This window comes from Dermacentor variabilis, chromosome 1, assembly GCF_050947875.1.
Source record: "Dermacentor variabilis isolate Ectoservices chromosome 1, ASM5094787v1, whole genome shotgun sequence".
Lineage (NCBI taxonomy): Eukaryota > Metazoa > Arthropoda > Arachnida > Ixodida > Ixodidae > Dermacentor > Dermacentor variabilis.
In genome coordinates this window covers 211,515,124-211,541,749 of record NC_134568.1, presented here as the reverse complement: position 1 = coordinate 211,541,749, position 26,626 = coordinate 211,515,124, and the positions used below count along the sequence as shown (strand labels likewise).

General features: G+C 41.6%; 1 protein-coding gene and 2 long non-coding RNA genes across 3 annotated transcripts in view; 2 read left to right on the top strand and 1 right to left on the bottom strand.

Annotated features, from left to right (window-relative positions):
• Positions 1-657: 657 nt before the first annotated feature.
• On the bottom strand, positions 658-24,930 carry LOC142592247 (uncharacterized). The gene is made up of 3 exons (XR_012830704.1): positions 24,808-24,930; positions 19,696-19,838; positions 658-975 (listed from the first exon to the last, which is right to left on the bottom strand). It is a non-coding gene; the product is annotated as an uncharacterized LOC142592247 (long non-coding RNA).
• Positions 13,488-22,412, top strand: LOC142592258 (uncharacterized). The gene is made up of 3 exons (XR_012830706.1): positions 13,488-16,334; positions 17,544-17,674; positions 22,325-22,412. It is a non-coding gene; the product is annotated as an uncharacterized LOC142592258 (long non-coding RNA).
• The window catches only part of LOC142592215 (DNA topoisomerase I, mitochondrial-like), an 83,082-nt gene continuing 79,852 nt past the window's right edge, over positions 23,397-26,626 (top strand). Inside the window, exons 1-2 of the mRNA XM_075703989.1 lie at positions 23,397-23,542; positions 24,072-24,114. Of these exons, the coding sequence (XP_075560104.1) occupies positions 23,495-23,542; positions 24,072-24,114 (91 nt within the window). The 5' untranslated portion in view covers positions 23,397-23,494. The remainder of the gene's footprint in view (positions 23,543-24,071; positions 24,115-26,626) is intronic.

Here is a 26,626-nt window from a genome sequence, read left to right as displayed (position 1 = left end):
GGGGGCTGGTTTGGTACACGGGAACAGCGCTTGGACGGCACGAAGCGCCTTGTCTGTTGTCCCCACTTCGTCCCGTACAAGCGCTGTTTGTTCCTGTCCTAAAGCGCTTTCTTTGCCTACCCTCCATTTGGTGCGGCTGCTGCCTGCGCTGTTGGGTCGGTTGGCATTTCAATGGATATATTTGTGGATTATATATTTTATATGAAGCTAGCTTAGCAGGACTCTTTAAGGAACTGTCAAGCATTGTTTGGGATATCATTGGCCTTAGTGAGATTAGAGCAACTGGTGAGGCTTATTCGCAACTTCCGTAGACTGTCACGCCACCCCACGGCCATCGGCAAATTTTTTTCAAAGAGTATCGGAGTAACAGCGGGTGGCGCGGCGGTAGCACATTTGCTTGCTTTCTTCGCGGCGGCCAGTAGACTTGATTATCTGTTTTTACACATCGTTTTTGCAAGATAAAATTCAAGAACAATTGCATGTGCTGCATGCCGCAAAGCACCTGCATAGTTGTGGCAAGTGAAGTGAGTGTCCATTCGTTCCCCAAAGATGCTGCAAAGAAGAAAGAATGGGTTGTCAAGTTGTGAATTGGCAAGGCAGGCACAGCACAGATGAAAGTGTGCAGTGCGCATTTAATCGGTAGTGACTTTTTCTGAAGCCACGTAGTTAAGAAAAATGAAAGTTCTTTGCTTATGTGCATTTTTTTATTTGTTTTTCTACGGATAATCAACGCATTAGTTAGAAGAAACAGAGCTTGCAAAAGTGTATTGCAGCAGCGCGAACAACGACGTGGCGTTGATCCCGAGTATAAGTAGTATGTGGGCAAGCATTGGAAGTAATTTGCTCAGGTTTCACCTGCAGTAACTCATAGTGTGTGTTTGCCGTGGTGTCTCGTTTCGCCAGAAACGCACATTTTCATTCTTGCTGCATGCCGGGGTCCTCCGCATGGTTAAGCTCGAGCTGTGCACTTGTGGCCTGCGCAATGAGAACACACGAGCATTTAACATAAAAATTGACGTTGTAGCACTTTGTCGCAGCTCTAGAGAAATGCTACAGTAGATCTACATGGGCGGGCATAGTATTTGACCATGTTTCACCGGCAGCAGCCTGCAGTGTGGTCACTGTTGTGTCACCGCTTTATCACAGTGTGGTGACCATTGTATTTTTACTTGCTGGGCTGTATCCTGTGCACCATTGCACAGCCAAGGTTTGCGGCTACAGTGGCCCCGAAAACAAGATTGGTAGAGCATAAAACACAGGCAACGAATTCGCGACGTGAGCACAAGCTTCTGTCGTGACCCCTCATCGCTCGAACGATAATACAACTTTACCAGGTAGCATGTGTGGGTTTATTGACCGGTTGACTTCACCCAAAAAGATCACATTCTCGTGACGCCTGCAGCAGAAAGGATGTTCCACATCCGCTGCCAAGGTTTGTGAGTGGTGGTGCTGGCTAACACTCCCAGGGTTCTACTAGGAAACATAAATACGCGAGAAAGTGGATGGGAAAATGGCGGTGCCATAGCTCAATTGGTAGAGCATCGCACGCATAATGCGAAGGTTGTGGGATCATTCCTCACCTGCGGCAGGTTGTTTTTTCATTCACTTTCATTTCCATTAATTTATTGTTTCTTTGTTTCATTTATTAGACACAAGTAATTTCCCCTATGTTGTCCTTGGCGTCAGTGTTTGTTGGCTTCTTATGATATGACTAATAAAAATAGGGCCCCTCGGTTAACCCTCTTTCTTCTCGTTTATATACAAGAGTCATGAGATGAGCTCTACTTATCCCATTGATCACTGCACTTACTTTTTTCTCTCTTCCATAGCTGCAGATGAGATCTGTTCCATGTTATTAGCTCTGAAGCATACTAGCCCTGGCTTAGGTAACATTTCTGTATTTCATCTAATAATTGTTGCACCACTCATCTCTGAAACACTTTGTATAATAATTCATCATATTTTAAGTGCGGTATTTTCCAAGTTCACTTTAAAAAGTTAAGATCGTTCCTGTTCATTAGAAAGTTGGTAAAAGTGATGTGTTTACTATCATCCTATTTCTATTCTCTCACTGACTAGCAAAACTGTTGAGAACTTATTCTTAAACACTTAAATATTTAAATTTAATTTAAATTTTATTTTATTAAATCATGTTGATTTTATTATTGCACTTGCAGTTCAACTAACTTAGCTTTAATGTCACTAAATTATTACATTCTACACTCTATTGATACTGGTAACTTTGTTGGTTTTGTGTTTTTGGACTTTACTAAAGCTCTTGATACAAATAATTGTAACATCCATTTTGCCATGCTAGAAGCCCTGGGAATTGCCAATCCAACGCTAAAACTTCTAAAAAGTTACCTGCATGATAGAGAGCAAACAGCATTTCCAGGAGGTGCTTACTTTGGTACTAAAGTTATTAATCAAGGTTTACCACAGAGCTCCATACTAGATCCTTAGTATTCTGCATTTGTATTAATGATTTACCCAAGTGTCTTAATTCTGCACAGCGTACTATACGCAGATATTACTACCATCTTCTTGTGTGACAAATCTTTAACAACCTTAATCTTTAAACTAAACAATGAGTTTGAACAGATTGTTGCATGGTACTCTTCCAATCACTTAATTATAAATTCTGCCAAAACTCAATTCATGACATTTTTGAACAAGCGAAATGATACCCAGCATACCTGAGATATCTCTAAATGGTCATCACATATCCACATCTCTAACTGGGCATTCTTTTTTAAGCATCAAATTAGATTCTAACCATAGAGTTTTCTCAACACATTGCCTTCATTAAGCAAAAGTGTACCTTCAGTATTGAAGCATTAATCAAATCATGAGCATATTTTTCCACACATATGTTGTTACCATTATACTTTGCTTTCATTTATAGTCACATCAATTAAAGCATTGTTTCGTGAGTAAATACATATTACTATCATATCTCACATATTATGTACTTACAAAACCAAGCAATACGTATTATCACTAACAGCAGCATTTTTTTCTTTTTTTTTTTTTACAGCACAGCTGTTTATGCGGACCCTGTGCCATCGTTGTCAAACTTTGCTAAAAGGGGGCCACATGACCTATAGCGAGAGAAGAAAAGAGCTCAACAGGCGGAAAGGGGTTGGCGTGACCCCTTTCCCCCTATGAGAATGCTATCTGATACGCGAATCTTATAAGGTTGTCACACGGTGCATTTTCGGCAACCGAGCCAGATCGGCATTGAACTTATTGACAATTCATTCCACCCTACCACGAAAGAAACAAATATGCTGGCAGTTTGCAGCCAACGAACAGTGCCCATCAATTGAAATGCGATATTAAGAGTGCGTGGCTGCTGGCACGTCAATCGTCAAACCAATCCAACCAATCATCAAAACGATTGCAGTGCCCGCATCTCCAGTGATGGGCCTTGTGCCCAATATACGAAGCTTTGGATTAGTGATTCTGCGCATTCCATCCCAGCTACAACTATGGAAAGACCACGAGTAGTGCATACTGCTGAGAAAGAAGCTGCCTACTGTGAGCGTCAGCGCAAAAAAGGGGCGGAGCAACTTGCATGCGAAAAAAAAGTATGGCAAAACACAGACAGAAACCTCACACGAAAAAAAAAAAGAAACGCTGGGAGAACTGCAAAAAACAAGCACTCCTAAAGCATGCTCAGCATGCAAAGCACGCAAAAGCAAAAATGAGGTGAAAGAATGGTGAGACAAAAGATTTACAATTAGACTGCTTCCAAAGTTTGACTTGCATGATGTAACACTCTGTGTAACTAACACAGCTTCGCTGTTCAGCTATCTTTAGAGACTGGAAGGGGCGGTGATTTATTAATTTTTTTAAATCTTACTTTGTTATTTTGTAAAAACAACGTCCTTCTTGTGACGACCTTGTTCAGCTGTCATCACACAATTTTGTTCTATAAATTACTTACTAAACACCTTTCCCAGTAATTAACTGATTTTAGCTATGTTATTAACAAATAAGGCTAGGTTTGTATGTAACTCCAATTTTCTACTGCCTATGGTTCATTGTAACTATGGAAAAATAGCATTGTTGTTCACGGCTATAAAACTATGAAATGATTTGCCTAACTCTATGAAATATTAATCATCCTTTCATGCATTTAAACAGGTCCTGAAGCACATTTTCATGCATAACTGAGTTTAGATTGCTCAATCATTATACTAACTTGTTTCATTTGTATCTATTGTTAGTATTTTTATGTACTAAAGCATTTTATATTGACATTATATTTAATTTGTTCAATTTTTCTTATGTTGTATTTCACACCATTGTGTTCGTCCTTTTTCTTTTTTAGATAGTTCCACTTTTATTTTTCCTAGTTTGCTGATCTTTTCACATTTCTCTAGATTTTTATCATTAATTGAGAGGCCCGCTGCAGTCGTTGACTTTGGGACCCTCGTCTATATGTTATTTCTAACCCATTCACAGTATGTTAACAAATAAAAAGATTCCTGCAGAAACTCCTCTGGTAGTTATCTAAGTACACGTAAGCATTGTGCCACTTGCTCATCTCCAAGCAGCCCAGTGTCATTATCAATGTTATGAAGCTTTATCCGACCAGTCTCAAGCCTTATCAACTTTCATCGGTTGTTGTCAACCTTATTGAACATGATCCGACCCTAACCAACTCTTATCGGTCCTTATAAACCTCGATGTCCAGCGAAGCTGTTGCAAAACCACCACTACATCTGCTGAGGGGGGTATGCAATGCTTTATTGATGATTCGGATGCTTGCTTTGAGCTTGTTCTTTATTGAAACATATGCTGTTCTGTGTGTTGTATAAGTTATTTAAGTGAATGTATGCACTGTTTGCTTCACTTTGCTGAGCACTTAAGTGGGTGTGAGCCATTCCATTTTTTGCTTGCTTATGGGGGTATGAGCCATTGCTTACATAGTTATGAGCCATTATTTAGGGGGGTATGAGCCATTTCATTCATCTTACATGATGGACGTAAAGGATTCTTGTTGGGTAGGCATAGAAATGCTTACGCATTTAATAAACTGAAACTGATGATGTATTTACTGGATTAAGAGCATGTTAATTCATGAACACTCCTATATGTGTAGCACTAGCAATGTTTCCTGCTTGCTTTTGTATAAATATTTTATTAGCATTGCATCTTTAGCATTGAACATTCTATCAGCTGCACAATTCATCACATTACTCGCTACTGTTTTGTGTCATTATTTGACTTTTCTTGTGCTTCAATTAATCCCCAAAATCTGTGCAGAATACATTTGGATTCCCTTTAATTATTTTCCAAATAAGCCTGTCTTGTACATTACGTGCACAGCAGGACTATGACAAAATATTTTGTGGAACATTTCGAGAATAGATATCTTGAATCTTACTCATATGCATGCTGCAGACACTGAATGACTTCAGTTGTGTGGTTGCAACATGTGCCCAAGGCTGGGAGGTTAATCAGTCAGATCTGTGAGCGACATGTACAGCGTGGCCTAAACAAATTATGTAAGTGGGCTGACGAGAATAGATTTAAACTAAACCCTCAAAAAAGCATGTGCATTTTCTTCTCGAAAAAGAGAGGTATACTGCCTGACCCCACTATCTATCTTAATGAACATTGGCTACCTGTCAGCTATAAACATAAGTTTTTTAGAAATTATCTTAGACTCCAAACAAACTTTTGTTCCTCACCTTAGGTATCTTAGAGCGAAGTGTCTGAATACAATGAATCTACTGAATCTCTTGTTCCGTACATCTTGAGGAAGTGACAGGAGATGCCTTTTGAGCCTCTACAAAAGCCTTATACAGTTCTACCTCAACTACAGAGCTATAGTACATAACTCTGCTGCACATAGTGTTTTGAAGATGCTAGATCCCGTTCACCACTTAGGTATACGCCTAGCTAGAGGTGCTTTCAGGACTAGTCCCGTAGAGAGCCTGTATGTGGAATCTAATGAATAGTCACTGCATCTCCAAAGGACATATCTAAGTTCTTCCAATACTCTCAAGGTTAAATCAGATGTGGAGCATCCATGTCGCTCATCTATTTGTGACAGCTGCTGCCAGGCTGTTTCGTAACCGCCCAGCTATTAGGGCCCCATTAACCTTCCTTTGGAAGCACGGGTAAGAGACACAGGTGTCCCACTTCTAGACATTGTCCTAATGGCTCCCACTCGCCTGCCCCCACTATGGAAATGGCAGACCATTGAATGCAATATCTCTTTTGTAGAGATATCAAATCATGCACCGGAAGCACGTATACACTCCCATTTTCGTGAACACCAGGAGAAGTACTCCTGCACAGAATACTATACAAAGGCTTCCAAGTCCTCTACTTGTGTTTCTTATGCAGCTCTCGGACCTTCATTTTCAACATCCAGGGCAATAAATCCACACACATGTATCTTTACAGTGGAAGCCTATGATATACTCTTGGCTATTCAACACATAAGGCTCACAAATCTTGCTAGGGCTATTGTGTTTATAGATTCATTAAGTGTAATCAAAGCCCTAATTAGGCCATAAAAACATAAGAACTTTGTCTTTAGTGAGCTGTACAGCTTGTTGTGCTCCGCATATATGTGCAATCAAGTGATTGTCATATGGGTACGTGGCCACAAAGGTATCAAAGGCAATGTAACTGCTGATGAAAACACTATGTCAGTAACTTTTAGTGACAGCGATGCAAATATCCCCATCACTGCCACAGACCTAGTCTTTTCTATTCCATAATTAAGATGAGGAAGCATTGGTAAGGACAGTGGAATAACCAAGTATTGAATAAGCTACATGATAAAACCAAAACTAGGGAACTGGATAACTGAAAAAACAGCACGATATAAGGGAGTACTTGTTTGTCGATTAAGTATAGGACACACTTACATTACTCACTCTTACCTCTTGACTGGGAGCGATCCTTCAACTTGTAGCTAGTGCGGCAATAATGTAACAGTTCTCCATGTTCTTTATAAAATATGAAGACGCCAAATAAACGGACACACACAAGAGAAGAGAACGGGACAGGGCACCCTGTCCCGTTCTCTTCTCTTGTGCATGTCCGTTTATTTGGCGTCTTCATATTTTATAATGAGCAGCTACCAACTAGCCCAACAAGAAGTGCTTTTAAGATATATTCCATGTTCTTATTCAATGCCCTGCAATAGAAGGAAAGAGGAAAAAGTATTTCCCTTCTGCATATCGTGACAACATACTTGTACAGCCAGCATTTTTTCTTAGCAATGAACTGTTTTTTAATTTGCAAATCGTCTTAGAGTTTTTAGCTGAAACAGACACTCTGAAAATCATTTGGCCAGGTAATTTTAGCATGTGATTAACAACCCTTGTATGCAAGAGTTCTTTTGAAGCTCTTGTGCCACCGTTATGTTTTGTTGCATCAACGATTTTAATAACACCCAGTTGCCATAGCCCACAACATTAACTAGTCAGTGTCATTATTTTAGTAGCTATATCTTTTACGCCATTTACAGCGACAGTCTTTTAGGGCTTTTTACAGCCATGCCGCATGTTTCATGAAGAATACATTGTCCATGCCATCAACAATTCATCTAACATTACCATTTGTCATGGCACTCTTTGGCCATACCTGGCCTTTGCACCATAAAATGCCACACATCATCAATAACTAGTAGAATTTGTAAAAAGGGCTGATTGTTCATTGGAAGATGTCATTCAAATAATGTCTGCCTGTTTGAGTAATCAGCCGAAGTGGCAGGATTGCATGCGCTATCTCCCACAAATGATTTTCTAAAATTACGTACTGGTTAAAAAACACATAGAATATTCAAATGAATTAGCTTTCGCTGTTTATTTGCAGCACAAATATAAATAGTTAAACTGCCACATTGCCGACTATATAACTTTTTTAATTCAATGCACTCTCCTTGTGCTTGATAGCTGCTTGGACAAATATGTCCAATTACGTGTACAGCCACTCTTACACCACCATTAGAACACCTCACTGTTGTCCTTTGTTTCTGTGTAACTAACAGCATTCTTCAGTATACTAAAGATATGAAGATCTGATGAGGGAAGTTGAAGGTTGCTCGATTCCATCTATTAGCTCATCACTTGCAATGCAGATCCAGACATATTGTTGCATTTCTTTTATGGTTCAGGTGCCAGTAAGCCAAACTCGCACAGATGTCAGCTCGTAACAAATAATGTGATGGGGTGATTGTCCTCTAGTGTTTAATAATGATGCCCCTTTGGCTTCCTTGATGTTCTTGTTTTTTGTTTGTCTTTTACATATTATTTCCTTTATAGAGGCAAAGGTGAAGAGTTATTAAGTAGAAATCAATAGTTTGACGAAAACTCGTCTGGTTGGGATTGCTTATAGTCAAGGGTAAAACATTTTCATTGTGAACAAGGCCCCCGTATTGGAGCTGAAATGTCTTGGTTTCATTTTCTTTTAATCTGTTTGGTTGGTGCCCGTTTTACCCTTGACTTGAAGGCGCTGAAGTGATCCCATGCCGTAGAAAAAGGGGACAACTCATAACTCACGTATGCTGGTAATGGTTCTGGTCTTAACATAATTAGCATTCTTTGGGAACTTCTCCCACTTTATGGTATCTCTGTTCACTTCCTAACATACCTCTTTTACTACAACCTGGGTCACTGGGTGGTCCATGGTCTAATGTGTATGTGACACTGGCTATGTGCCGCTCTTGCAATGAACCTCTTTCGTGCCAACTTGGGTCATGCACGTACCGCTTTTCAATGAGTCATCCTGAAAGTCATCCATATCAGTCATCCTGATATGGTTTCTACAAGAATTCGAAGTGAGGATATAAACCACTGGGGCAAAAACATATATGCTGTTCATCTTAATGACACTCGACATGAAATGCCATTATTTAGTGTTGTATGCTGCCCAGCCAGTTGTGATATGTCTGGAGAGCATGTAATGATAAATTTGTGTCACCTGCTTAAGATATTACTTTTCCTGGCCATAAGCATGTAAGAATTAAGAAATTTAGTCAGAAAATCAACAAAACTTGACCAATTTAACAAATTCTTCCTTACATCTTTTAAGGAAAGAAACTGTATGGCTTCAACTACACACACTGATGGGAAACTAAGCAATGCATGCACAAAATGCTCAATTACCTAATTGAGTCTTGTTTAACTTTATGGCCCAGACCTGGGGTGGGGGGGGGCAACAAAATAATTATAGAAATAATTCCTTGTTTGTACACATTACAGTTAGACGAAGCCACTCAGCAAGTAGAATACAAATATATTATTGTGCTTTGGTGAATGAATGAGTCGTTTACGCCTACAGCATAGTTTGATTATACAGGGCAGACATAATCTATTGTGGTGTACTGTGCAAGTTTATAATTAAATTTTTCATATCCAGTGAAGACTCAAAACCAGAATTCAATACATGTACTTTTTGGCCTTTAGTTGTGGTTGTAGATTCCCTGTTTTCATCTCAACTGCATCTTAATCATTGTTGTTTGCTTGTCTTCTTTTAAGAGCTGGATAATTATATGTAGGTATAGGTAGTGTAGCACTGCAATCAGAATAGCACTACAAGCTTTTTAAAAGTATTTTAGTAAAAGCTGTTTAGTTTGATATTCCCATATGCATTGCAATCACTATAGCTTACCTAGTCATTTACACACTCCCACATTGAGGGTTCAAATTATTCTTGCAAGGAGCATACTATACTGAAATGTGCAGAGGAGAATCATTGAGAGGTAAAAGAGTGGTATGGAAAATAGCAGGAACCAGTCTGCATATTTCAGGCAGAATTTATTGAAGCCAATTACATAAAGGTGAGTTTTGCTTAGAGATAACTTGATGGCTATTTTACAAGGTCCACTAGTACATCTGTATAGTACTACAAACAGTCAAGGGAGTTTTCAGGTACTCCTTTCAACTCAATTTATTTGGATTAGCTTTAAGTATAGCCTTCAGTAGAGGCTTCTCCAGGGGTCCAGAAACACAGCTAGTTTTTGTTCCTTACAGACAGTAATTGTTAAGGTACTGCAAAAGCAAATTCATCAGATTCTGCTGCTTTTTAGGCAAATTGATAAGTTATAATATTGCACAGAGGGTGCGCTTGAAGACAAGGGAGTGAGGCCCAGTAGGTTTCTAAATTAGACCAGTTGGCCTGTAAAAACCATGTTGGATTCCATTTGAAACTGGCTTGACCGTGCTAATTAGAACCAGTTGGATTCCCAGTTGAATATTTTCACCTGTGAGAGCCTATGCTCGTATAGCATGCCATAGTGGCATGAATATACATTGTGTGCAGCACTAAGACATCTTGAAAGGATGGAAGAATTATATTGTACACAATTGTGATAAGCTTCATTCAGGCTGCTCCCATATTCTATCATTGTCATCATCAGTTTCTGGGTAGCTTTCCTGTTTATTCACAATTCAGGATTTTATTCACCATTTTCTTCTTTTTGTCATTCTGCACGCATTTCTTACCTCTTTTGGTAATGTATAGTCTGTGAAAGTACACACTAAACTTAACAATGCTTACACAGGAGAGCATGCACAGATAGCAAGCTATCCCACGCTGTAGTTTTGTAGTTCTGTGGCCATTGTTCGTAGTATATGGTGAGTCCCTGCATATGCACAGGCTTCTTCTAACCTAAGCGCCTGTACCATCTATAGCCTGTGGACCATATGCCCAGCTGGAGAACTTGTCTTGACCTCACACTGAGGCCAGATGAATGTTCCTTCATATCAGATAAGTGGATAACATCGAGTGCCCAATTTCAGCCCTGCAGTGATGTGCAGATCGTTTGCATGCCAGTGCAAGTGTTTACTAGGAGCAATTTTGCATGAAACATTGCGAGTCTCACTGCACTTAATATTGCACTGCTTTGCACATTCAGTGAGTCTGCAATTCTTTTTTGAAAGGTGACATGGCTTTCAAGAAAACTCTTATGTTGATCAGCTTCTTCAGCCCAGTATATGTTGTCATAATTGGCTTGTGCAGCTGCTTGAATGCACCTTTCATAGCAGCTATATAGTGCACTTGTGAAATGACTGCTGCAGATGTCAACAGCAGTGGGCAAAGAGACCTGCATTGGCTAGTACATAGGGCACACAGTTTTTTGTTTGAATTCATAGATAGTATGTACAATTAAAAATTAATATGATTTATCTATCATACTAAGATCGCTCAATCCCAACCGAACTTCTCACCCCAACCCCACCATTTCTAGAGCTTCAGTCCACTGGCAGATCCAGAAAGGAAGCGCTGCTCCCCCCCTCGTGAAACATGCTGGCACTTTCCACTCACATAATTGAGATTAAGTGTGTAATGGGAGCTCTTCCCCCGCTGGTTCTCTATTTCTTTTTGTGAGGGATGGCCCCCTTGATTCCCTGAGTCCATTGGCCCCTGTTAATTCTCAATACATTTTACGTTAGGAAAACCAAAACAGACATTCACAATAATCTAACATGTGGTCATCAATATCTTGGCCGAATAGTGCTTCTCCATAAAACACAGAGATGCACTATTTGGCTATTCATGAACACATGTTGCAAATGGTGTGCACATTTGTTTTGCTTCCTCTGTTCAAAGGTGCTGGGGGTGCATGTGGAAGTAAATTTGTGTGTGGATTGTGCAAACTTTATCGTGTGATATCAGTATTACAGCAAGCAAAATAAATGAGTAAAATTTACTTTGCTTAAGCAATATAATTGTACCCAGAAGCATTGCTGTGTACAATAACTTAGCCCCTTCAGGTGCCATTTAATTCTGTCCATTGAAAATTTAGTTTGACCACATTTCTTGCATCTGTAGAATCATAAAAGCATACAGTTTTGGAACAGATCTAAAATTTTCATTTCAGTAAGTTTTCTCGAGTTTTCAAAATGTGCACTCTATGCGAGAGTTCTCTGCAGGAACATTGGACATGAGAATGTAAAGTACTTTATGTTTAGTGCATAGCATGACTGTCCGGCCACTTGAAAAAGATGCCTGATGTAAATCATTGTGAGAAACAATGAAAGAAGTGAACCCGCTATGTGACGGCATACTGACACCAAAAGCAAAGCCGTCTACCTTAATGCAGACCCATTTTGCTTAACCACCGTACTCACATTACTGAAATTTGCAGCACGGGTCCGACCAGAAGTGATTCAAGATCTATGAGATACATTTTAAATAAATTGCCATCCATGCTTTTGCTTTTGATGTGGTGTCCTTACAAGCACAATTGTGCACAAAGCACTTGAAAGGGTTAAGGACACCTGATATAGATGCAATGGCATGAAATAAACAATAGCTTGATGATGCTCATTGCAACTATGAAAAGACTAATTACTCACTCCCCATGGTTAATTTGGCATCTTCTAAACAGCTCAACAGCAAAGAGAAGCATTTATTTCGCATCGCAAAAGCTTCTAAATCCTAATGTGGATCGGAATAAATATTTAGCTATTGAAAAAAATTTAATGCTCCAATCCAGAAAGCAAAACATAATTTCTTTAACAACGTGCTGCCATCTGTGCTGCAATGTGACCCAAATCTATTTTGGAAAACAATTATTCCCATTGAATCTGCACAATTTCTGACTCCTCCAGCTTTCCTCTATTTGGACGTTGCTGTTGTCCTAAACACATCTTTTTGCTCTGTTTTGATCAATAAGTGTACTGATAATCTTCCTGAGGCCCCAAAATTTCTTTACACACCCATGAAAATCATCGTTGTGAACGTGCAGGGGTTTATTAACATGATTGACAAGCTAAAAAATTCGTTAACCGGTATTCATGGTATCAAGGTGAAGGCCCTCAATAATAACCTACATTCTTGCTTTCATCTTCCAGCAATCTCTTGCTACCGAATTAGTCATGGTTGATAGATGAGTGGGAAAGATCATTACAGGGGACGTATTCTGCGACGATCGCTTCGGTGATAATATTGCCTTCGTCTGGCGTAGTGCTCAACCAGCCAATCAGCTCATGTGATTTTGCTCAACCAGCCAATTAGTATGTGCCTGATGGCGATACTCTCGCTGAGGTGACACTATCACCGAAAGTGATCGTTACAGAATACGTCTCCAGTCTGCAAAAAAGATGACCAATCCTCTCCGCTAAACTACAGGCCAACATCACTTAATTATTAGCACCTGCTCTAAAGTTAGGGAACACATAGCTTATTCTCAAGTTGCTATCTTTCTGTTTTTTTTTAAATTTCTTTCAACCTAACCAACATGGCTTCTGCAAAGACCTCTCTCGTGAAAAACAGCTTGCTCTCTTGCTTCATGACTTGCACTGTTCTTTTGATTCTAATGTCCGTATATTGATGCTCTCTTTCTTGACTTTGAAAAAGCTTTTAATGAAGTGCCCCACTCCTGTCTATTGCTTAAGCTTTCACACGTCACCTTAATTCATCCAACTGTCATAGACTGATCTGAAGTGAAGGCGCAAAAATGACGGAGGACAAAGAAGAAACACACACACGCACAGGGCGCCCTGTGCGTGTGTGTGTTTCTTCTTTGTCCTCCGTCATTTTTGCGCCTTCACTTCAGATCATGCTTAACCAACACGCCCAACTATCCATCCTAACGTCATAGACTGGATTCAAGGGTTCTTTACAAATCTGCAACAGTTTGTTTATGCAAACTCTTATTCATTCGGCTTTTCATATGTACATCCTGGTGTACCTCAAGGTATTGTTTTAGGCCCCTCCTTTTTCTAATATAAATTAGTGACCTTTCTTTCAATCTTTCTTCTAAAACACACCTTTTTGCTCCCAACTGTGTAATTTACCACCCTATTGCCACATCAAATGAAGCGTCTCTATTCTTCAGCATGACCTCGATCCTACTACGTAATTCAAGAATAGTGCAGTAAATGTTGCTTAATGTAAGCAGAACAGTGATAATTTCATTTCACCATTGACATAATCTCTGCAGCAAACACCCACATTCTTAACAATATAACGTACCACGACTGTTGTATTAATGATGTCGTGAATTCTGCTAATCATGTTCTTGCTTTTTATGGCTTCACACAGTCCTAGCACCACCTTACCTAAAAGTTCTTGCCAACAAAACCCTGGCGTAACCTAAGCTGGAATATGCATGTTTTGTGTTTGACCCTCACCAGTCTTGTTTAACTAACACCCCCCTCAAATTAGTCCAATGCCAAGCCACATGATTCATAGTCTCTGATTACTGTTTCATCACCAGCGCCTTCACTTTAAAATCCAAGCTTGATTTATCCCCGCTAACCTCTTGCCGTAAATTGCCCGCCATTGCAGGGCACTTCGTCATGTCCTCATTTCTAATTTCTTTATTCTCATGCGACCCCCAGTCCCATTACTGTGGATTATGTATTGTCTTCTTCTTCATCAAATGCCTGAGCATGCCTCACTTCCCCCACCCTTTTTCTCATCTTTCCCGCGATAGTATTTAAAAACATTTGCTATAGAGGCTGATTCAATTTGTGCCATAGGTACTGACATACCAGACAGTCTTTAAAATTCCCTGTCGACTTGCTGTTTTGACAATGGAGAATGACCCTCTGTGATTTTAGCCTGAGTTCGACAGTCCTTTTCTCACTAGCACCAAGTGTCCAACCTCTAGTCTTGGTGTTGCTGTGTTTTGTTTTTTTGTGAAAATTTCTTTTCATTCTTTCATGGTACTTTTGCTCTCTTCACTTCCTCTCTTCTGTCAGTTGCTCCACCACTTGAACTCCTAGAGACATGTCGGCTGGTAAATAGGCTGGGCTCCCAGTAGCAGCCAAGAGCGGTGTGCATCCCAGAGTTGTTGTATAGGAGTGGGTATGATAAGCTACCGCCGCTTTAAGGCAGCGTTTCCATTCACCTGGGAAATCTGGATACATAGTTATGTGCTGTTTGATGTCGCAAATAGCTTACTCAGCTAGCGCTTTAGCTGCTGGATGATATGGTGCTGTGAACCTGAGCCTAACTCCACATTGCTCAGCCCATTCCTTAAGTTGATGGCTCCAAAAGGCAGGTTCATTATCTGACACTAATGCTTTCACGTTGTCAAACATCTTTCAGCTTAAAAAGGAGGTCACACTGTTGGCATCCTCCTTTCCCGGTTTTGCTGTCACCATCCTGGTGCACTCATCCACACACAACAGGAATGCTTGCGTTTTCTTCATGCCTTAAACTTTTTCCGTAGCTCAGTGAAGTCCGTGTGAATAGTTGCGAATGGTGCACTCGAGTGCTTCGGTAATATCATCTGTTGAGTTGATTGTTTAAGCTTTACATCATTCACCTGGCATTTGTGACATGACTGCACGTATCTTTTTGTGTCTTCTTTCATGTGGGGCCATGTGAACCTTTTTGACAGTTCCATGCATTGTGGTAAAAGTCCAGAATTTCTGGAACCAGAGTGGGAGGCATTTTAGTTTTACCTGTCTGTTTCTGTTGTAAAGATTCAGTTCCTTGCCAAATTTTGGCAGCACCTATTGTTTCGTGTTTCACATCAACAAATACGACCCTCAATCTGGACATTGCATTGGCATCTTTCATAGAAGCTCTTGGAAGGTGATTCACTTCAAAGCCAAATTCTTGAAGCTTGTTGACCCACCATGCAACTTTTCCTGGCTCTCCCATTTTCAAAAGGTGGGTGAGCATCCCATGATCGGTGCACAACTTGAATTTGGTACCTTCCAGGTAGTACTGAATTGCCTTCAATATGGCTAGAGCTTTCTTCTCTGTCATCGTGTAGTTCACCTCCACTTTTGTTAAATGAGTAGCTATGGTAGCTAATTACGCGTAGTTGGCAATTATTTGGCTGGCTTGCGCCTCGCTGGTATAGTATCGCTCCCATTCCGTAGTGTGAGGAATCTATAGTGAGCTCAAATGGTAGAGCAAAGTGTGGAAGTCAGAGAACTGGATCGGACGAGATAACTCGTACCAACTCTTTGTTGGTCACCTTACGACAGAATGGTACGACTTTTTGTGTTAGTCTAGTCAGACACTTAGTTTTGAGAGCATATTCTTGGATAAATGCTCTAAAATGTCCTTGCCAACCCCGAGGACATGTGTAGTGAGTGAACACCAAAAGGTTTCATGAGTTTTGCAAGGCATGCCATCGATTATTCCTTTGTGTTCTTTGTAGTGCCATCCAGTACTCTGCCCAAGAAAGTTACCTTGTTCTTGAAGAATTCACTCTTCTTAAAATTGACCTTTAGGTTCACCTCTGACAAAGTTGCGAGGACATGTGCCAAGTATTGTTCATGGAGACACTCACTTTTGGAATACACAATGTGTGCATCCACCTATGTAGACATTGCAGAAGCAACCAATGAATGTATCCAGAACTATATTCATGATTTTCTGAAACCAGCTGGGTGAGCTCTTCCTTCCGAAGGGGAAGTGGTTGTATTCGTAGATCTCAAACGGAGTTGTGAAAGCCATGTACTGCTTTGTATCCTCTTTAAAGGGCCCCTCACCAGGTCTAGCCATTTTGAGCTGACAAGTGCAGAGCATACATTGCGGGATAACAATCGTGTCTGCAAAGTATTACATCGCTACGTGCCACGGAAAGGCCTGAAATTTCAATCCGAACGGCATTTCCTTCTTCACTCGCGGCGAATCCGTCCAGAGAGCGACGGTGACGTAGTCGGGCTCCTGCGCCTACGTAATCGTGTCAGCAGTGTGACGTCGCTCATGGTGACACGTGACTTCAAGAATTATTTAAGACAACATTTGTTATCTGTGCTATCTGTTGCTTGAATTGACGAATTGAAGTTTAGAGAAATAATAAAACGGTGCAAACGAAAGGTCTGCGTGTTTTTTTTTTTTAATTTCGCAACGAAGCAAGAGAGATGTACTTTCGGTTTGTCTGCTTGTTTCCACGGTCGTGCGGTCACGTGCGGAGGTACCGAAACTATGCTATTTTCTACCGTGTTCTAGCGCGTGATCACGCTCTGCGATCCGCTTGTTCTGCCTCAGTATTCGTCTAGCAGTAAATTATACCGCTAGTCATGTTTCCTTGTGCCAAGCGCGCAAAATCGTGCGCTGCGCGTATGAGACAACTAAGGTGAGGGACTTAGAGACAACAGCTCGCGCGCAACGCCGTCGGCGAAAATGCGTAGCACCGAGGAAAAAAAAAAAGCGAGGAGCAAAAAAAAAAATAAACAAATGAAGGCGGGGCCTGTGACGTATGCATCACACGATCCTCGAGGTAAGGAATTTCGCTTGCGTAGGCTAGACAGGGCGAGTGGAAAGAGCGTCTTGCTTGGCAGCGGAGCCCGCCTGCTGAAATCATGGGTTTTCGGCACTGAAATATTTCTATCTCGGCTACTAATGAGCCGATTTGAAAAATTTTGGGGGCAAAACACTCCCTAGAGGACACGTAACAACTTCCAGCATATAACCAAAATTTGCTATGGAGCCTGGTGAGGGGCCCTTTAAGTGCTACTTTAAAAAAAATCTATCCTAGAAAACCCTCTATATCCACCTGTGTCGTGATTAATTTCATCTATGCATTCTATTCTAGGCATAAAAAATAGAATGAGCTGTGTCTGCAGTTGTTAATTGCTCCGTAATCCGTGCAGGGTTGGAGGCTTCCATCTTCCATGGGTGCTATCGTCATCGGTTATGCATATATGGTGATACGGATGGATGGATAATACCTGCGTCCAACATCTTCGCAAGCTCTTCTTTCAGCCATGCTTTCTTTCCTCTGGTGAGGTTGTAAGGTTGCTTGCATACAAAAATTTTTAATGCAATTGGCATTATTAGGGTACTTCATGCACTTTCTGGGACAGTCTGTCTGGTGATGTCTCTGACCGTTTTACCGCCAACTTATTTGCGTCACTGGGTAGTCCATGGTCTAGTGGTTAGAGCATCGTGCTGCTGTAGTGAGAGAACCAGGTTTGAAACCAATCGTAAGGCCAACTTGCGTTACGGGTATATGACATTGTGTACGTGCTGCTTATCAGTCAATTTTATTTAGCATACCATCGGGATCATTACGGCATTATAGAGGGTAGCATATTATCTAATCATTTCACGTGCCAACCTGTGCTACTGGGAGTGGGTAGTCAAGGTCTAATATGGATAGTGCATCAGGCTGCTGTGCTGAAGGAAGAGGATTCAAAACAAACTGTCGGAACAACTTGGTTCACTTAGTATATGGTCACACTGTGTTATAGTCATATCCATAGCAACCATACTGAATCATATTTGTATTTATGAAATAAACTGCATCTTTTACTGCTGCCACAAGCATCTGCATGTGAGCCATTATGGAAGGTTATGTCTGTGCACGGGCAGGAAAGAGCCTTTGCACATGCTGTTTTATCTCGCTTAAAATATGCACTCTCCACACACTTGCACTCAGTTCTGCTGCCATTATGACTGCATGCAACCGTTTAGAATGCAGTTTACCTCAGGCAACAGCAGTATATTAGCTGTTTTTGGTCATGGAAATGGCATATGTGGCTTTTGCATATGGATCCATGCATTTTCATACCAGTACAAGTCTACTGGCACATAAGATGCACATGCAGCACAACCTACTCATAGCCTGTGGAACAAGGGAAATAGAATTGCACATTTGTTGCAATGTTTCAGACAACTAGACATGTTTATTAAATGCACTGCTGCAGCTAGCCGGCATGGTATAGTATGCTAGCTAATACTGATCCACTAGTGTCACAATGCAATGGTCCTTTCCAGACTCTGAATATGATGCCAAGTGCTTTTCTTCAACCAAACAAAATTTTTACAAACCAGCTGTGGAAGCTAGCGCAATTGTAGTAGTTAGTAATGCTGGATTACTGAAAGCGACGGACGTTACTTGAATGCAACATCTAAATGAATAAAAATCATTAATTACACTTTTAATTAATTAATTCACAGCACATGTTGCAATTTCCAAATTAAAGCCAGTGGGGTCACAAGGTGTATCCATTGAGAATGAATCTTAAGGTTGACACCACGATACATCAGCCTCCCGTTACTTTTGTGCTCAAAACAACATTTTCTTAAGAAAGTGGAACAGTGCATTTTATCTCAAGTTTGACAATGCATATCTCAAAACCATTGCCATCCTCACTATTTACTCCTAGTAGATATGCCTTGCAAACTTGACAGCTACAATTTCCAAATTACAATAATTAGTTTAAGAGTTATTATCTTTGCTAATTAGTTGGTTATGCATTTCAACTTATTGGGCAAGTCCACTGCTTTGAGCAACCCGAATCAAGAGTACACACTACCTGCCATAGGCAATATTTGAAAATTCTGTTCTGGAACGAAAAGACACTCTGTATAGTTATTCAGTTATGAAGCAACATTGAGGAGAGAATAAAGAAATCTGTGAGTCAGCATATGCACTACCAGTTTTTCACGAAACTGCTATAGTGACTTGATTTCAAACATCTTGCAATCCAGCAATTAAGAGAGAATTCAGCCTCTATTTGACCATGTTAGATACAACTTAAAATGACATATGACCCAATATGACCCAATCAGTGCAAATTCGTGAGGTTGCTTGCTCATTTTCAAAGTCGCCATCAGCAATGCATCAATGAAGAGAATAGCACTCCAAGACCGAAAAAAAGCCTTGGAGAGGCATCAGAAGCTGAATAAATAAAAGTATTTAAGAGCCTACAGCTAAGGTAAACCTCCATCTAAAATGCAACACCTTCAATTACACCAAAAGCAGGAAGTAACCAGGACTGCAAGAAACCACACACTCACATCTGAGTAAACAGCAGCTGCTCCTTTCTTCACCAATGCCGCTGCTTGCTCTGATGCACGACGAAACCACCAAATTGCATATTTTTCTATTTCTTTGATAGTTGCGCTAGCTTGAGATGACACCTGGCAGTCTGTGAGTGACACTGCAAGTAAAAAAAAAAAAATGAAGGCAAACGAATTTGTGCTAACTTCATCACAGGAACAAGAACAGCTTTAGTTATAATGGTACTAGACAAAAATTCAAAGCAAGGCCAATATCCTGCAAATTGCTATAGACATGCAGAGCTAGCAGAAAGGTTGTGAGCCATGCAGCATTAATTTTGGTTGAACCCTGAAGTTATTCAGCCAGCAAGCGAGACAAATACCATTATAAACCATTTGAACTGACATATCACACATCTTTTTAGGCAGATGGTGATTATTGTTGTGTGGCAGAGATACACCCCAAAGGATGTAACTTGGCCTAAGAGTGTAGAAAAAGTTTGCACTCTTTGGGGCTTATCTTGTCACCAAACGATACACTCTTACACTCTAAGAAAAGTTTACACCCTTTGGAGTGCCCCTTCTACCACACAACACGTGCCAACACGTTACTGGAAAGTACCACGCTGCGAGCCCGGTACTTTCCAGTAGCGAACGGCATGCGCGTTATCAGCATGATAGCATTCCCGACAGGAAAGTAGCGGGCGCGACGTTTTCAAGAAAGGAAACGCATCAAGGCAGATGACGATTATCGTTGTGTCCATGGCAGAAGGGGCACTCCAAAGGGTGTAAGCTTTTCTTAGAGTGTAGACAAAGGTGCAGTACACCCTTTGGGCTCTATATCTGCCACACATCGATAATCGTCATCTGCCTTGCTTGCGTTTCCTTTCTTGAAAACGCCGCGCCCGCTACTTTCCTGTTGGGAATGCTATGACATGCTGATAACGCGCATGCCGTTCGTTACTGGGAAGTACCGAGCTCGACAAGACAGATGACTATTATTGTTGTGTGGTAAAAGGGTGTAATTTTGCTTAAGAGTGTAGGAAGTACCGCGCTCGCAGCGTTAAAGAAAGGAAATGCGGGCAAGACAGATGACAACAGCAGCGGCTTTTGTGACGCAGCTAGTTTCGCGTGCATTGAATCTTACTGTATAAAACGCGACGAGCGATTGCCAATTGAGTGATAACACGGGAGTACATGTTGCTTGCGCCGGCAGAACGCGCAAAAGATAAGGCCGAGAAACTCAAATACCAGGAACCTCGTAAAGTCTGTCATCTGAACGACTGTAAACAGGCTTTGCACCCACGCATTTGTCTTTTGTAAAAGGCATTCCGCGAGCGTCTATAGTATGGTATAAGTGGGAGCGTGTGTTGTAGCCACATTTCTGTGCGTGGCGTACCATCGCGTCGGCTGAGGCCAAGTTGTGTCGAATACATGCAGTCGCCCGTGCATTTGCGCTCCTAAAGTGCAGGAAATAAGGCCCGGAAATGGGAGAAAGCTAGAAAATTTCTCTATATTTTAGTTTTCTTCGTATATATTATTTATTTATTTACTTACAAAATACTGCAGACCCAATTAAGCTATAGGGCCTTGCAGGAGGGGTATCAACACTGGTAAAAACAGCAAACAGAAATCATAATAGATCATGAAGAGAGAAAAAATAATAAGATATACATAAAGATGACACATAAATGAGCACCTTATGGCCGTGAAAACAATTATAAACATTGCAACTCTAGGAAAAACAGTCCTTTGCAAGAAAAAAAAAAAACAAGAAAAGCGCTTCACATTATGACGTCAATGCGTCGAATGAGTCACTGTTCTGAAGCATACATAGCGGCAAAGCGTTCCAGTCTGTAATCGTTCGTGGAAAAAATGAAAACTTTAATGTGTTAGTACGCATTCTAAATGGTGTTATCGATTCAGCATGACGCTTTCGAGTCAGTCGTGACATCAGAGGTTGGATGTACGGAGTCCGTCATGCGGTATCGAGAAAAGATAAACCGAATGGATTTACGTTGAATCATTTCTAGAGCATCAATGTTTTTCTTAGTGTGTGGGTCCCAAATAATACATGCGTATTCGAGGGCAGGTCTAATGATTGAATTATAAGCCAACAGCTTGACGGATGGAGGGACTTGTCGAAGTTTATGTCCGAGAAAGGATAACTTACGGAAGGCGGATGCGCATATGTTAGATACGTGGTTATTCCAACTGAGATTCTTTGTTATTGTTACGCCAAGGTACTTATATTCGCTGACTTCTTTAGTGGGTGAGATGATAGCGTGTATGGAAACGAGAAGTAATTTTTCTTTCTAGTTACATTCATGTACACTTTTTTTTTTTCGGAGTTTAGCTCCATATCCAATTGGTTGCACCACTGATAAACATTATTCATGCAATTATTTAGAAGCACCTGATCGTGTACGCTATCAATTTCCTTAAACATAACGCAATCGTCTTTGAATTATGGTATTGTTTGGGATGGGGGGGGGGGGAGGGGGAGTCGGGTATTTTCTACGCAGTGTATGCAAAATGGAATTGCTTTTGTTTATAATGTCGCCCATTCACCACTTTCTGCACGCAGTTTTCCTACAAGTTCTAAATATCGAAATCACACATTGCTCATGTAATTTACTTGTTTCAGGTGATGCCGTCCTGTGGATTTTTTTACGGGAAGTACTGCTGCTTAGCTGATGCCACAACATTGAATGAATTCGCAAAAAGCCCGGAACGAGCATTTATATAAAGCAAAATAAACATTTCCTCATTTCACAAGGCGAATTGCGCCTAACTTCGTGAAATTGCACGCTTCACAAAGGACAGATTCAATGGGGGCTTGTAGAGATCGCTCACAGTCGTATTTATTTTACTAAATAAAAAAAATCGATTCCTCACCAAGACAACGCGCGGTTGAGCAGTAAAAGCAAAAACATGCCGCGGAGATCAGCGCAGCCGGCGTAGCTCGTATTAACTAGCGTTCAAAATGTGCGCGCCCTAAACCGAAATCGGACGTGGGGAGGGGGGTAATCAAGTTTTAATGCCAGCCGCATGGTGCGCTAGTGTCTGCTCGTGTTGAATGTCTTTGTCTCTGGTTGAAATATTATTCGTCGTATTTACGAACTCTAGCGTTAGGAGCAAGCGGGATAGTTCGCCACATAAGCTGCCGTACTTGCATATGCTAACAGCCCAAATACGCTGTCTGCATCAGTGTTGCTTGCGATTTCAGTCTTTTTGTGTCTGAATCTGCATGAGCTCCGGCTATAAAATCTTAAAAAGAATACACGGGTACATTATTTGGTTTCTGCTGGTATCTGAAACGATGTTGTACCCTCTTAAATAAAGTTTGCACCCTTTGGGGCTTATCTTGTGCCAATACGATGATCATCATCTATCTTGCACGCATTTCCTTTCTTCAACGCTGCGCGGAATACGCGTTATCAATGCGACATTGCATTCCTGAAAGGAATGTAGGGAGCGCAGAATTTTCAAGAAAAAGAACGCATGCAAGGCAGACGACTATTATCGTTGTGGGGCAGTGTATTGCTAGCACAATCAACGTTGGTCCTTATAAGTTTAGTGGCGCCAAATTTTGCGGCGAATTTTAGAACTTTGTCCAGTCGGTCCAGCTTGAAAAGAGGGCGCTGGCTATGACACGCTTGCGTCAAGCAACTGCAAGGGATGTGGGTATGTGGACTGGAAGTCAGGTGGCAGCGCATGCGCAATTGTTCATTTTCTGGACTTAGTCTTCAACGCAGTTGTGCTGTGCCGCTGTTGAGTCTTTGTCGCCATAGTTGAAGTGATCTTGGGGCCGATCATGTTAGAGATGAATTCGCTTGAAGGCAGCTCGGCGGCAGGGCTCAAGGTAAGTGAATTGTGATTGTAGGCCGAGAACTGAACACGAAATGCTGCACTGCTTATTCTTTGAGGCTACTTCGTGGCTTCCAGCCTGATGAGGCCGCTTAGGCACAGCCAGCCGCATTTTCTAAGTCGCAATGGCGACGAATATTCTAAGTCCAGAAGTGGCGGTGCTAGTAGGGCTCGTGAATACTGTGTGTTGGTGTTTGCTTGATCGTGTCAGTGTTTTTAGGAACTGTTGAAATGTGTCTAAATAAAGGGCAGCATTAATTTAGAGAATATACTTCTCTGAATAGTTCGTAACTTGGTGTTCCATTTCGATACGCGACGCAGTGTAACGACCGGTGCTTTTGTCTTGGTGAGCTTTCAGTTCGAAGTCTCGTTGCAGCAGCCATGCACACTCGAGGCCACTTTTGTTTGTACGGATGCGGTTTTCATGTTGGGTGGTGTAAGCGTTTTCGTTAAGATCCTACTCGCGTAAAACTTAACCCCGTTTCTTTTCTTTCTCTCTCGCTCTCTCTTTTTCTCCTTTGCAGTCGCCAAGCGGAAGCCACGGGGATTGCGGCAGTGTCTCTCATGGTACGGTCTGGATTTGGGGAGAGCTTTGGCCTCGCTGATGCCTCGTGTTGCTTACGGCAGTATCGGGTTCATTGCGTCGTGAAAGCAGATCTTGTAGACGCCTGCGTTACCCTTATGTTCCGTAAATGTGTAATGTCAGCCTAAGGGAGAAGGACGCTTTCCTGGCCTGCTTAATTGAGGAATGATTCGCTTTGCTCTCCGGCCAGCGTAGAACAAACGTTTTAAGATGTTTTAAAGGCTACTGTAATGCCTTTAGTCGGGCCTGGATTGACGCAATGAATAGATAAATGCGCTCAACGTTCCGATTGAGGCTGGTGAAAATTGAATCTGTGCCATCATTTGGCCACTGCGTACCGCGTGCACGAAACGGCGCACGCAATTCGGAGCTCGCATTTCCGAAGGATGTCCACCTAGGGACTTCTCACGTCAATTACCCACCGTGGTTGTTTAGTGGCCATGGTGTTGGGTTGCTAAGCACGAGGTCGCGGAATCGAATCCCGGCCACGGCGGCCGCATTTCGATGGGGGTGAAATGCGAAAGCACCCGTGTATACTTATATTTATGCGCACGTTAAGGAACCCCAGGTGGTCCAAATTTCCGGAGTCCCTCACTAAGGCGTGCCTCAATCAACTCGTGGTTTTGGCACATAAAACCCCCATAGTTATATATATATATATATATATATGTTCTCACGTCAGTTGGCTTCTGCCGCCGGGTCCTTTGCCGTTCAAGCCGGCACTGCGCGTAGATGTGCGTTGCGCCGTGACTGAGGTCGGAGGAGAGGCCTGTGTGTCGCAGCGCAGCATGTCGGTTTTGTTCTCCTTTATGCCATTCGCGGCTACTTTGCAGCCTCTGCGTTCAACGTCACATTTGAAGATTGCCTGGCCTAATGCTGTAACGGCTCGGCAACCTTATGTGCGCCGTTTCTTCGTTCCTTCCCTCAACTACCTCACAAACACACGCACTTATATTTTTCCGTTACGTGACGTTTGTACTGCTTGCGGCACGTGTGCTTCTGCGTGGGATTTTATCGCACACTCTCGTAGGTCCCATTGCCGCCCGGTGCCGTTTTCTGCATGATGAGACCGCGATGATGTGCCAGAATTTTACATATGCAAGTGATTTGGTGGGGCGAAGCGAGAACATGGCGCATTCTTGCGAACGCTGTCGCCAATTGTTTTCGTGACCAATAGTTGTGTTGTCGCCGTTGCAACACCCTCATGGAGCGTTCCCGTCTGGTTTGGCGAAATAATTAGTGATATTGCTTGTATTGCTAGGTTAATTTTTATGCTTTGGAACTAGTTAAGGGGTTGTCGGCTAGGTTATGTCGTAACGCGAAAAACATCTCGCAGGCCATTGTCCATATACACTAAAAGTTCTCACACACACACACACACACACACACACACACCCACCCACCCACCTGCCGTTGAAAGTGGTGCTGAAATTGGGCCCCAGAGGAGAAGGTGATTCGCAATGTGTTGCAGGTATACTCATGTAACACTGAACGCCCAGTGAGTAGGGTCATTGCATGTTTTAAATGACACTGCAATGCTTTCCACTATGGTATGAAGCTGTGCTCATGTTGATTTGTTTCACCTGTGTGCCCTAGAATTAAGGTATCTTTGTTGTGTTGTTTAAAAATAGTTATCTGGTTTACATGCTGTTGGCATTATAGAAGTGTGCAAATATTGCATTTATTAATACAAAATGAAGTCATTATTTGATTCAGTAATTAAGAATTTCTGGAATGCTGTGCTGGTTGGAGGCTTCAGATAGCAAGACATGTGGAAGTAGTGCATTGTAGGCCTTTTCGTGGCACTGGAGGTTCCTACTTTCTGAATTTAGGCAGCCACTTGCGGAGCCTTATGACACCTATTTCCTGCCAGCTTCGGTCCTTTCTCAAGTGTGGCAGCAGCCTCTGAGTTTTTGCTACAAGGTGTATAGTGATCCACCGTGAAGGGAACTTGGCCAGAAATGTGCAGCCATTCTGCAACCCTGTTCCAAATCATCCTGCTGTGGGAGGCATTGCTGCGCAGATGTGCCACTTAGTCGAGCGAGCAACTGCAATGGCAAACTTTTTGCTAATCTTGCAGTCATGGAATAGTGTGCATCGTCCTTCTGCTGCTTGAAAATTTGTATTTATGTGAATTTTTTATGTTGATGATCCTCACCATGGTCAGGGTTAGAAAAAGACATTCTACTCTGGTTTTACTTTTCCATATCTGCCATTATCTCTCCGTGATAGGCCAAAATGGATCAGGCCCTGCCCATATAGCCCATGTTGGCATCACTACAGCAGTACATGATATGCTATCTGTGTATATCAAATCAGTTAATGTGATGTACTAGTACATAGAACTGGACTCCTTTTAAGTGCATCTAATTTGTTTCATTACTGTCATTGTCATGTTGATCCCACATAAAACCATGCATTTGCTGCTCATAGACCAAGTTGCTCACTACTTTTTTTAGAAATAAAAGAAAAAAAGGCATCACTTTGACATTTGAT